Source organism: Salvelinus fontinalis, chromosome 28 (assembly GCF_029448725.1).
Source record: "Salvelinus fontinalis isolate EN_2023a chromosome 28, ASM2944872v1, whole genome shotgun sequence".
NCBI classification, from domain to species: Eukaryota; Metazoa; Chordata; class Actinopteri; order Salmoniformes; family Salmonidae; genus Salvelinus; species Salvelinus fontinalis.
Window position 1 is genome coordinate 17611803 of NC_074692.1, and position 13792 is coordinate 17625594.

At 40.7% G+C, this 13792-nt stretch overlaps 1 protein-coding gene across 4 annotated transcripts in view; it reads left to right on the forward strand.

The window, feature by feature from the left end:
• Positions 1-13792, forward strand: part of LOC129826305 (EGF-like repeat and discoidin I-like domain-containing protein 3) — a 283677-nt gene that overhangs the window by 21786 nt on the left and 248099 nt on the right. For 2 of the 4 annotated variants that reach the window (XM_055886873.1, XM_055886874.1), the window contains exon 2: positions 13377-13451. The exons of the other annotated variants lie outside the window; for them this stretch is intronic. In XM_055886873.1, the coding sequence (XP_055742848.1) occupies positions 13377-13451 (75 nt within the window). The remainder of the gene's footprint in view (positions 1-13376; positions 13452-13792) is intronic. 4 annotated transcript variants of the gene reach the window in all.

Consider the following 13792-nt stretch of genomic DNA (forward strand, 5'->3'; position numbering starts at 1 on the left):
CGTATGCCCTTGAACCCCTTCTGAGATTTTAATCAAAATTTACGTTTTTAGGTTGACGTACCATAGGCCTACAACAAGTGAGACAATGTTTCAGAAGCTTCTTCAAATCCCTCAAGTTCCCAACTTTTAAATTTATTTAATTTCACCTTTATTTAACCAGGTAGGCAAGTTGAGAACACGTTCTCATTTACAATTGCGATCTGGCCAAGATAAAGCAAAGGAGTTCGACACATACAACAACACATAGTTACACATGGAGTAAAACAAACATACAGTCAATAATACATTGAAAAATAAGTCTATATACAATGTGAGATAAGGAAGGTGAAGGCAAACAAAATAATAAATAAATAAAAATATAAAAAGGCCATGGTGGCGAATGAAATACAATATAGCAAGTAGAGATGAGCCCAACACCCCCCAGATCCAACATTCACAACCAATTGAAGACATAAAATAAAAAACATACAAAATATAGTCTGCAACTGACATTTAGATATTGCAGATATATTTATTCCTTTTGTGTAGGCGATCTGACTGACTAAATAATGTAATGTGGACTTTGGGTGGAATTTGTCTGTTGGCTGTCAGTGTGCCTTTATCCGGTGTGAACGTGATAATTGTACCTCACATTCCCTCCACTGAGTAACAGCCTCTTTGATCAGTGCTCAGGGTGCCCGCCCTCAACACGTTGACATGACATTGAACATATATCACCACCGTCAGTCTTATGTTTTCACCATGCGTAATATGTTTCGTACAACAGCACAATAATACATTTTTATTCAGGTATGTTATTTGAGCTTGCGCTCATAGGCCTATGTGTATGCATAAGCTCTAATATGCTGAATGGTCGTTATCAAGTTGGGTACTACCAAAGCATGTCCAGAGTGCATAAAAGGAGATTACCGTGATTTAACTGTCACGTGGAATATCACTGTGGTCATGACTTATGACTGCTGAGGTGGCGGTAATATGGTCTCCGCAACAGCCCGAAGCCCATAGCTTGATAAAGACCTGTTGGTTTCTGATAGATTTCAACAACCATACACATTTAGAACCAGAGTAGAACATGACTTCTGCTGTTGAAGGGTAAAGCTCACTACTGTGAGACCTGAGTTGGACCAACAACAGATAGAGAAGAGGTAGAAAGGTGGCAGGCAGCGTGATGGGATCTACATGGCGCATCTGCAACATTGATTAAATCAAATGTTATTGGTCACATACACATGTTTAGCAGATGTTAATGCGAGAGTAGCGAAATGCTTGTGCTTCTAGTTCCAACAGTGCAGTAATATCTAACAATTCCCCAACAACACAAATCTAAAGGGGTGAATGAGAATATGTAAATATCAGTATATGGATGAGCGATGGCCGAGCGGCATAGGCAAGGTGCAGTAGATGGTATAAAATACAGTATATACATGTAATATGAGTTATGTAAGATATGTAAACCTTATTAATGTGGCATTATTTAAAGTGGCATTGTTTAACTTCTTCTGGCTGCAAGCCCGACGCCGGTACACTTATGACAACAGCCAGCTCAAGTGCAGGGCGCGAAATTCAAAATATATATTTTTTAAATATTTAACTTTCACACATTAACAAGTCCAATATAGCAAATGAAAGGTACACATCTTGTGAATCCAGCAAACATGTCCAATTTTTAAAATGTTTTACAGCGAAAACAGCACGTATATTTATGTTAGCTCACCACCAAATACAAAAAAGGACAGACATTTTTCACAGCACAGGTAGCAGGCACAAAGCCAACCTAACTAACTAAGAACCAACCAAACTAACCAAGAAACAACTTCATCAGATAACAGTCTTATAACATGTTATACAATAAATCTGTTTTGTTCGAAAAATGTGCATATTTCAGGTATAAATCATAGTTTACATTGCAGCTACAATCAGAAATTGCACCGAAAGCAGCCATAATAATTACAGACACCAACGTCAAATACCTAATTACTCATCATAAAACATTTCTGAAAAATACATAGTGTACAGCAAATGAAAGACAGGCATCTTGTGATTCCAGCCAATATTTCCGATTTATTAAGTGTTTTACAGCGAAAACACAATATAGCGTTATATTAGCTTACCACAATAGCCAGAAACACAAGCCATTTCCCAGTAGCAAAGGTTAGCGATCGTAACAAACCAGTAAAAGATATATAATTTTTGACTAACCTTGATATTCTTCATCAGATTAGAGTCCTATAACATCAGGTTATACATACACTTATGTTTTGTTCGAAAATGTGCATATTTAGAGCTGAAATCAGTGGTTATACATTGTGCTATCGTAGCTACTTTTTCCCACAACGTATTTTTCAGGCACTTTTTCTGACACACATGTTCTGACCAAATAGCTATTCATAAACATAACTAAAAAATACATGTTGTATAGGAAATGATAGATCCATTAGGTCTTAATGAAATTGCCGTGTTAGAATTCTAAAAATAACTTCATTACGACATACAGCTTCGGTATAGCTAGAGTACCCAAAAGCTGGGCGCCGACGACTAGTTCACATGTTTGAGTTTGAGTTGATTTTTACAGGGACAGTGCACATTAATCAACGTTTCAGTCAAAGTGCCGGTTTTAGCCAGCCGGCTAATTTTCAACCGCAGTCCCTGAGCAGGTTATTAAAAACAATTCCAATATAGACAATAGCAACATAGAACAAGACATAGCATACAGACATAGCAACATAGGACAAGCAAGACGTAGCATACAGACAGAGCAACATAGAACAAAAAGCAGCAAGACAGAATGTTGGACAAGGGGTCCTTTGTCAAGAACAATCGTTGTTTGGATTTAGAATGGCCTCTTTCCCTCTCGATTTAGCAAGCACACTAGCCAAGTGGCACGAATCTCTCCATGTCAACAAACGGAAGAGAACGGAACACGGCAAAACTCCCGAAAAAATTTCAATAATCTGATTAAACTATATTGAAAAAACATAGTTTACGATGATATTGTCACATGTATCAAATAAAATCAAAGCCGGAGATATTAGTCGCCTATAACGACAGCTATTCAGAAGGCAAATCCAGGTCCAACTTCGCGCCTTCATGAAAACAGAAAATGGGTGATACGTCATTCCAAGAGGATTTATTCCATCTCAGACCAAGATAAACACTCCATTTCTTCTCTCACTGCATCTTGACATCCAGGGGAAGGTGTATGACGTGCATGTATACTAATAGGTATCATGCCCATTTATAGGCAGGACTCAGAAGAGAGCATCGATTTCAGATTTTCCACTTCCTGGTCAGGAAGTTTGTGCCAAATGAGTTCTGTTTTACTCACAGATATAATTCACGGTTTTAGAAACTAGAGAGTGTTTTCTATCCAATAGTAATAATAATATGCATATTGTACGAGCAAGAATTGAGTACGAGGCCGTTTGAAATGGGCACCTTTTATCTGGCTACTCGATACTGCCCCTGCAGCCCAAACAGGTTAAGCCGGGACGAGCAAGATGACGTCGTGGTCAGATTTGCCGGAGGGAGGGCTTTGTATGCATCGCGGAAGTTAGAGAAGGAGCGGTCGAGGGTAGAAGCCCTTCGTGTCGTGCAATCAATATGCTGATATACATGCAGCACGAAAGCCGGAAAAAAGCACAGGTACTCTAAAGACCAACGGACATGGGAACAATAACCGGCAAGACAATGTTGAACAGAGGGCACATAAATACAATTACTAATCAGGGGATTTGGAATCAGGTGTGCGTATTGAGACAGTTCAGTGACGCATGGAGGCCGGTGACTTAGACCTCCGGAACTGGTGCACGGAATGAGCAGCAGTACCGGGGGAATCCTTGACAATACCCCACAATACATGCCACCAGTGGTCTGGTCCAAAATGAATTCACGGAAACGCACAGTATTATACAGAGCCATGATCACATGGAACTCCCTTCCATCTCCAATTACTAAACCAAACAGCAAAATTATGTTTAAAAAAAATTTAAACAACTACTCACGGAATGGCGGGGCCACACACACAAAATGTTTTTATTATTTGTATAATATAATTTTTGCGGGGGTATACCATGATATTTTAAAATTGTGTGACTGTCCTTGTCTATCAGTGTATGTCTTTTGTTACTTCTTATGTTTTGTGTTTTTTGTGGACCCCTGGAAGAATAGCTGCTGCCTCTGCAAAACCTCATCGGGATCCAAATAAACACATTTAATAAACAATTTCACAGAAATGCCTCAATGTACTGTTAAATATTAATTTATTTTCTTGATCTCTGACACTGTTCTAAAAATATATATATAATGCTATACCCTAATCGCCTTGCACCTTTCCTTAATCCACCATGCCCCATACAGAAATGTCATGCCCCACATTCATCACCGTGCATTTAATTTAATGGCATGTTTTATGAATCTTATTAACTGTGCCCCGAGAATGAATCAGGGCGATCTTGTCTCGCGAAGTGATAGGAACCTCCAGGATTCTAATAAATCTAGCAGCAGTATGCTCTCCTGGCTCGGCTTGGGCCTGAAGTAGGGCATCAGTAATGAGATAGTAGAGACAGGAGCAATCACACCACAGTGTTTGATGTGGTCAGCTCTTGGATCTCAGAGATGGATCAGTAACCTGGATGACTGGGTTGAAACGGTTGTCACGTAACACGCTCTCTGCAGTAACTATTGAATGGGATGCGGGGCTCCTCCCATCTATTCAATAATGCTGACTACTAGTGTTTAGGATCATTCGATCCAATGTGAGATGTGATTTTCTTATTACAGACATTAGCTGTCCTCAAACAAAGTGGAGGATTAATACAAGTAAAAGTGATCAGGATTGTATATTTCAAAAGTATCATTGGGCTGAATATGATTATAGTGGGATTGTATGTTGGTAATGAATGGGTAGCAGGGAATGTCAAAGCTGTCATCCTAGCAGACCTTGTTTCCACCCCCATTCAGTGGCAGCGGTGACCCACAATGCCTTGGTGTTGGCACCAGCAGCAGAAAGTGTGATGAAGTGAGAAAGTCAAAGGAAACAATCTGCTACTTACAGAACCTCAAGCTGTATCACTGTGCAGGGTTTAGATACACCATATGCCTGACTGGCATTGGAGATCCGCGAGAGGCACTTCGGCGTGAACGTCAGCTGGGTAATATTGTCAGCCAGCAGCTTCTGGGACCCCCTTGAGACTTGTCTATATTTGTGTGAAGTGTGGCTTGATTAGCTTTTGGTATTTCATGCTATTTGGCACTGTCATATTTTGAATTCAAGAGACAAACAGACAAGAACTCAAGCAAAGGTTGGCATATGTTATTACATAACTTTATTACCTATTCATTTGGACATGTGGTAAGCGCTATAGAGTTTTGCAATTTGCCTTTGCAATTAGACAATGTTCAATATTTCTCAACAAGTTCAGTTTAATAAAGTGGGATGAAGAGCTGAAGTAAACATTCAAATGACCTAGAGGGCTTTTACCACATACATTAAGTATGTGGACACCCACATACATTAAGTATGTGGACAAAATTGAGGACCACACCATGCAATCTCCATAGACAAACACTGTCATAGGATGCCACCTTTCCAACAAGTCAGTTCATCAAATGTCTGCCCTGCTAGTGCTAGTGCTGTTCTTGTAAAGTGGGAACTTCACAGCCACGAAGTGGTAGGCCAGACAAGCTCACAGAATGGGACCGCAGAGTGCTAAAGTGCGTAAAAAAACAACTGTCCTCGGTTGCAACACTCACTGCCGAGTTTCAAACTGCCTCTGGAAGCAGCGTCAGCACAATAACTGTTCATAGGGAGCTTCATGAAATGGGTTTCAATGGCCGAGCAGCCGCATAAGCCTAATATCACCAAGCGTCAGCTAGAGTGGTGTAAAGCTAGCCGCCATTGGACTCTGGAGCAGTGAAAACGCGTGTTCTGGATTGATGAATCACGCTTCACCATCTGGCAGTCCGATGGCCGAATCTGGGTTTGGCGGAAGCCAGGACAATGCTACCTGCCCCAATGCATAGTGCCAACTGTAACATTTGGTGGAGGAGGAATAATGGTCTGGGGCTGTTTTTCATGGTTCGGCTAGCCCCCTTAGCTCCAGTGAAGGGAAATCTTAATCTACAGCATACAATGACATTTTAGATGATTCTGTGCTTCCAACTTTGTGGCAACAGTTTGGGGAAGGCCCTTTTCTCTTTCAGCATGACAATGACCCTGGGCACAAAGTGAGGTCTATACAAAAATGGTTTGTCAGTGTGGAAGAACTTGACTGGCCTGCACAGAGCCCTGACCTCAACCCCATCAAACACCATTGGGATGAATTGGAACACCGACTGCAAGCCAGGCCTAATCGCCCAACATCCAATATCAGTTCCCGACCTCACTAAGGCTCTTGTGGCTGAATGGAAGCAAGTCCCAACATCTAGTGCAAAGCCTTCCCAGAATAGTGGAGGCTGTCTTAGCAGCAAAGGGGGGACCAACTTCATATTAATGTCCAAGATTTTGGAATGAGATGTTTGACGAGCAGGTGTCCACAAACATTTGGTTATGTAGTGTATTACGCAACATTGGACTTTTCTAGATGTTGGTAGCTGTCCAAGATAATAGCCAATCAGTATTGCATTCCTTAAGCTCTTGCTTTAGAAGATACATCATGTAGGAAAATGACATTTTGGAGAGTTCCTTGAGAATACAATTACTATGTCCTTTTGTAGGAGTTCTGATTATCAAAGTATCAAACATCTTACATTCTTTCTCATAGTGTATTGATAAACCCTATGTCTGTGTTTTACCTCAGAAAAGGAAGAATATGTTATTGAAAATTGCATCCGCAGTACACATTGTTCAATCAATATATTGATTGATGTCCATGATGGGCTAAAATTGTGTGATTTGTAATCATATTTTACCTAGGCTACAGGTTGAGTTTGTGAAAAGCCTTGGTCCATGTTACAAGTTAGTTTGTAAGCCCCTGAACCCTACCCTGTAATCTGAGCAGAGTGCATTATGGTTGCCCCTCGCCCATGATGAGGTGAAGTAGGATCTCTTCCTGAGACGGATGCCCTCTGTGTTCCCCTACAGGGCTTAGAGCTGGTCTAGCAGGCTAGGCAGTGCACAGTAATGAGGGCTATAAAAGTTAGAACAAGGACCAGATTATTTAACATTGAAAAATACCTTTACTCCCACAGGGGTAAAAAAGCTGGGTGGAAAACTTTATTTAAAAAAAAGAAGTAATTTGAAGTAAGTCTGAGTTCGACCACACATATTTTGGCCAAGATAGGGTTCCCGGAACATTCTTACTGCAAACAGTTTGAAAGCAATTTTGATTAAATCTCGGTATAGAGGAAATTAAGTGGTGGAGACCGTCTTATGTGGATGGAAGCACTTATCAGACAAAGTGGTGTGTGTTGAATAGCTAAGTCAGACCAGGAGGCGGCGTACTGTTGGCCTCTGGCTGGGTGGAAAGACCCTCAGTTCCTTTTAATGGTTTGGAAGGAGACATGGAGATGTATGTGTCTGCTGAATCAGGTCTTTAGACATAGAACCTAAAGTGAAGAGCGCGTGTTTAAGTTCAAGCAATAATTATGTTTGGGAGAAGCCGCCTACCTCACAGCGACCCGACGCACAACCACACCATGGTGATTATGGCTTCTGGTTAGTCCCATACCATGGTCACCGCGACTGACTGTAGTGGTTTGGGTTGCGAACGCAAAGGGCTGACATCATGTATATGAATGTCGGGTAAGCAAACGGTATAGTAGATGGAACATTGGCTGAGTTCAGGCCCGACATCATATAATTCAAAGTAACCTCTCAAAGTTGACATGATATTGTGATCCTCTGGCTTTCATCACATGCTGTATGTGTCATGCTATTAGTTTTGTTTATTTGAATCGATTTCATCACTGTCTGAACTTCCTCACAGTGTCGCTGCAGCTTGGATCCCATCGGCTCAGCAGAAGTATCTTACCCCGCAGGGGGCAAGTTTAAAGGACGCCTCCAGCGATTTACTTGATTTCCAGCACCACCGAAGGCCTCACTCATCTTCAAACCCCTAGCATGCTAGCAGCAGAGCAGATCCATCTCTCAGGGCTGCCGCCTCCCTAAAGCAATCAATCTATTTGGAGCTGAACGGCCGGCCTGTTCTCTGACATTGCTACCTGCGACGGCTTTCGCATCGTTTGTGATGCTCTCTTTTTATTCTCTCTTTTTTTTCTCCTCTTGTCGTCTGCTCAATTTCTTTTCTCTTTGTATTGTTTTAGAGCTGCCTTTCTTTGAGAACAGATCCTCACTGTTGGCTTGTTAAGATCACAATGTCAGTCTTTCATGTTTGCCTGTGGTGCTTTGACTCTTTCTGCATACTTTTTGTTGCGTTTCTTCTCACTCTTCTTTCTCTTACCTCTGACCAAACAAGCAATTACCTTTTAGCCACTGCATCCAATTAACAAACGAGAGTGTCTTCGGGTTTTCTTTGATTAGAATCAATCATGTTCTAATCATTTGCCATGTGTTCAAAAGCCTCATTGTGCTTTTGTCACCTTGTTGTGATTTGTTGCCATTTGGTGAACCGACATGAAATGCAAGGATATAGGCCTTTTGTGTTGCCTTAAAATATCATTATATTGGTTTGTATCCAGTCAAACCATTCTCTTTGTGAAGCCCAATAAGTGTGTTTGGGGGGATGACGGTCACTGTCTAAAACAGAGTTCTTTAAGTATTTATCACTGTGGACTTTGGGTTGATCCCAACATGTACAATTTACAGCCAATCGTTCTGTAATGTCTCCCACTGAAAGTCTACCACAGGAGGTGGCATCTTAATTGGGGAGGACAGGCTTGTGGAAATGGCTGGAGTGGAATCAGTGGAATGGTATCAAATACATGGTTTCCATGTGTTTGATGCCAATTCGTTTTCTCTGTTCTAGCCATTATTATGAGCCGTCCTCCTCTCAGCATCCTCCACTACTTACCCCATAACGGGAACCGGGTTACCGAGATTTAACAAGAATTCCCGCCCAAACCTTTCCCTATTCCACATTTTGTTGTGTTATTCTGAATGCAACATTTATTTTAAAAAATATGTATAGTTCACCCATCTACACACAATACCCCATAATGGAAAAGTGAAACATGTTTTCACATTTCTTGAAAATGAAATACAGAAATCAAATTTCACTAAGTATTCACACCCCTTTTGCAATGTCACTCCAAAGTATGCTCAGGTGCATTACATTTCCCTTGATCATCCTTGAGATGTCACTACAATTTGATTGGAGTCCACTTCTGGCCAATTCAATTGTCTGGACATGATTTAGAAAAAACACACCTATCTATATAAGGTACCATGGTTGACAGTGCATGTCAGAGCAGAAACTACACCATGAAGTCCAAGGAACTGTCTGTAGATCTCCGAGATAGAATTGTGCTGAGCCATATATCCGGGGAAGGGTATTAAACAATTTATATTGTGTTGAAACTTTCTAAGAGCACAGAGGGGAATTAAAAAATATTGAACCACTCAGAGTATGCCTAGAGCTGGTCATCCGACTGAACTGAGCAACTGGGCAAGCGACCAAGAACCCAAATGACCACTCTGAGAGAACTACAGAGTTCCTTGGCTGGGATGGGAGAACCTGCCAGAAGGACAACCGCTTCTACAGCACTTCACCAAGCTGGGCTTTATGGGAGAGTGGCCAGACAGATGCCACTCCTGAGAAAAAGGGACATGACAGCACACCTGGAGTTTGCAAAAAGGCACGTGAAAGACTCGTAGAGCATAAGGCAAAAGATTATGTGGTCTGATGAGACAAAAATGTAACTCTTTGGACTGAATGCTAAGCACTATGTCTAGAAAGAACCAGGCTCATATCATGACCCATCTAACACTATGACTACCGTGAAGCATGGTGGTGGCAGCATCATGCTATGGGGATGCTTTTAAGAGTCAGTGACTGGGAGATTGGTAAGGATAGAGGGAACAATGAATGGAGCCAACTACAGGAAAATCCTTTATGATAACCTATTTGAGAGTGCAAATGACCTTATAATTGGGCGAAGATGTATGTTCCAACAGGACACTGACACCAAGCATGCAGCCAAATCAACACTGAAATGGCTTCAGAACAAGAATGTGAAAGTCTGTGAGTGGCCCAGACAAAGCCCAGACTTGATTCACATTGAAAATCTGTGGAAAGACTTGCTGTTCACCACTGACCTTCTAGGCAGAGTTGCAAAGAAAAAGCCAAATCTCAGACTGGCCAAAAAAAGGGAAAGATTAAGATGGGCCAAAGAACACAGACAGAGGAACTCTGCCTAGATGGCCAGCATCCCAGAGTTACCTCTTCACTGTTGATGTTGAGACTGGTGTTTTGCGGGTTGTATTGAATGAAGCTGCCAGTTGAGGACTTGTGAGGCATCTGTTTCTTAACTTCTTATGGCTGCAGCCCGACGCCGGTACACTTATGACAACAGCCACTTCAAGTGCAGGGCGCGAAATTCAAAATATATATATTTTTAAATATTTAACTTTCACACATTAACAAGTCCAATACAGCAAATGAAAGGTACACATCTTGTGAATCCAGCCAACATGTCCAATTTTTTAAATGTTTTACAGCGAAAACAGCACGTATATTTATGTAAGCTCACCACCAAATACAAAAAAAGGACAGAAATTTTTCACAGCACAGGTAGCATGCACAAAGCCAACCTAACTAACCAAGAACCAACCAAACTAACCAACAAACAACTTCATCAGATGATAGTCTTATAACATGTTATACAATAAATCCATGTTTTGTTCGAAAAATGTGCATATTTCAGGTATAAATCATAGTTTACATTGCAGCTACAATCAGAAATTGCACCGAAAGCAGACAGAATGATTACAGACACCAACGTCAAATACCTAATTACTCATCATAAAACATTTCTGAAAAATACATAGTGTACAGCAAATGAAAGACAGGCATCTTGTGATTCCAGACAATATTTCCGATTTATTAAGTGTTTTACAGCGAAAACACAATATAGCGTTATATTAGCTTACCACAATATAACTCAATACTGTCCCTGCAGCCCAAACAGGTTAATCCATGACTTGGTCTGTAACACCATGGGCCAAATAGGTGACTGTAAATGTTATTGTGTTGTTTGACGCAAGAAACCACTTTACAAAATACAATGAATTTTTATTACCATACAGAAAATTAGACAATGTAGTCTACCCCTCTGTCTATTGGTTTATTTGCGTATTCAAGCCTTTCTCAAAATACAACCCTTCCCTTTTAATTAAGACAAGCTTTATACCTGACTGGCTTTTCAAAGACAGCTTGAAATGTAGCCTTCATGTTTTGTGCTCTTGCAGAAAGCAGTAACTTTCCATTGCTGATCTGTACTTATCTATAACTGGGGTAGTAACTCGCTTACTAGCAAAGAATATCAACAAATGTGCACACGCGAGGCTCTGATCTGAAATCTCGCAGGTGATTGAAAGACTATCAGTGAAGTTCAACCTCTTACGTCTCTGCGCGGCATGGCATTTCGTCTGCTTAGAGGGAACATTATCATATCCATTCAATCTTCGTGAAGAGAAGCGAAAGCCATCTGCATCTTATTCTAGTCCAATAGCCTATTATTCAAGCATGTCATTACCATGATGAAGATAAGGACAACGAAACGTAGGCAATTTTATTAAACTGTTGCGAGTGAGGAAGGTATGAAGGAACAATAGAGAGAGAAACAGGAGGTAGCCTAATACCCACATCGCACAACATTAGCGGAAATATTAGGGTAATGTTAATGTATTTGCAAAAAGTCATCAACGTGATTTCATGTTGAATTCACAATATTTGACCACTCATACAAATGCTAATCAAAACTGAAGTCTGTGCCCAGTGGGGACATATTTACAGTGCCTTCAGAAAGTATTCACACCCCTTGACTTTTCCCACATTTTTCTGTGTACAAAGTGGGATTAAAATGTATTTAACTAAAAAAAAAATATCAACAATATACACAAAACTCTATGTAATGTCAAAATGGAACAAAACTTTTAACATTTGTAAAAATAATTATGAAAAATAAGACATATTCTACCCCCTAAGTCAGTACATGTAAGAATCATCTTTGGCAGCAATTACAGCTGTGAGTGTTTCTGGGTAAGTCTCTAAAAACTTTCGAAATCTGGATTGTGCATTTTTTGCAGTACAACATCAGTGCCTTGTTGCAAACAGGATGCATGTTTTGGAATATTTTTATTCTCTACAGGCTTCCTTCTTTTCACTCTGTCATTTATGTTAGTATTGTGGACTAACTACAATGTTGTTGATCCATCCTCCATTTTTTCCTATCACAGCCATTAAACTCTCTAACTGTTTTAAAGTCACCATTGGCTTCATGGTGAAATCCCTGAGCGGTGTCCTTCCTCTCCGGCAACTGAGTTAGGAAGGACGCCTGTACCTTTGTGGTGACTGGGTGTATTGATACACCATTCAAAGTTGAATTAATAACTTACCCATGCTCAAAGGGATATTCAATGTTTTTACTCATATACCCATAGGTGCCATTCTTCGCGAGGCATTGGAAAACATCTCTGGTCTTTGTAGTAGAATCTGTGTTTGAAATTCACAGCTCGACTGAGGGACCTTACAGATAATTGTATTTGTGGGGGACAGAGATCAAAAATCATGTTAAACACTATTAAGAGTCCACACAACTTATTATGTGACTTGTTAAGCACATTGTTACTCCTGAACTTATTTAGGCTTGCTTGTTGACTCAAGACATTTCAGCTCCTAATTTTTAAGTTATTTTGTAAAAATTAATTAGGGAAACCCTGCTTTAGAATGACACTTCCGGTTTTCGCAGGAAATACCAGGTTACCTTAGGAGAAAAGTGATTTATTCTCGGGATGGAATATTTTTTACGTGCCAGGAACATTTTAAACCGTAATAGTGACTACACACATGGATACACTTTAGAGGAGGGTGTTTAAGAGCTGTGTGTAAAGATTATCAAACATCAGCGCCAAGCTAGGCCTATTTGAAGATGGAGTAGCGTTCTATGCATATTACCAACCCCATAGAAGCTTGTGACCAGTCTGACACCAACTCACTCTCTGAACTGGTTTGAGTTCTAATCAGACTTGGGATTCCAATTCTCCCTCATTAGATTATTGTGCCAAAAAAAAGACTCACAGGGAATTTGCAGAGTCAAGGCTTTTATTGGGTAATTCTATGGACTCAAGCTACTCAAAATACTTCATTAAAGTATCATCAGTACTGCTGGCTGATCCAGCTGTCTGACCATTTTAATGAGCAGAGGGTTGTTCTCTAACCCCATGGGACCCTGTGTTCTTGTCTCCCCGTGTCTTGCAGGGGAAGTTTACGAGCCCAATCCCTGCGAGAATGGGGCTGCCTGCCTCAATGTTCTGGCCGACGAATCCTTCTCATGTGAGTGTTGCACTGGCTTTTCAGGACCTAAACTTGTCTTAATAGTGTGGAGGTTGATAAGTGTCTAGTCCCGTGTAGCTCAGTTGGTAGAGCATGGCGCTTGCAACGCCAGGGTTGTGGGTTCGTTTCCCACGGGGGGCCAGTACAACAAAAAAGTATGAATGTATGTACTTGTAAGTCGCTCTGGATAAGAGCGTCTGCTAAATGACTTAAATGTAAATGTAAATAAGTGAGATCATAAACCCTTGCTGAAATGGCACGGGTGTCATCTGTGATTGTGTGTGCATGAGTACACTACCGGTCAAAAGTTTTAGAACACCTACTCATTCAAGGGTTTTACT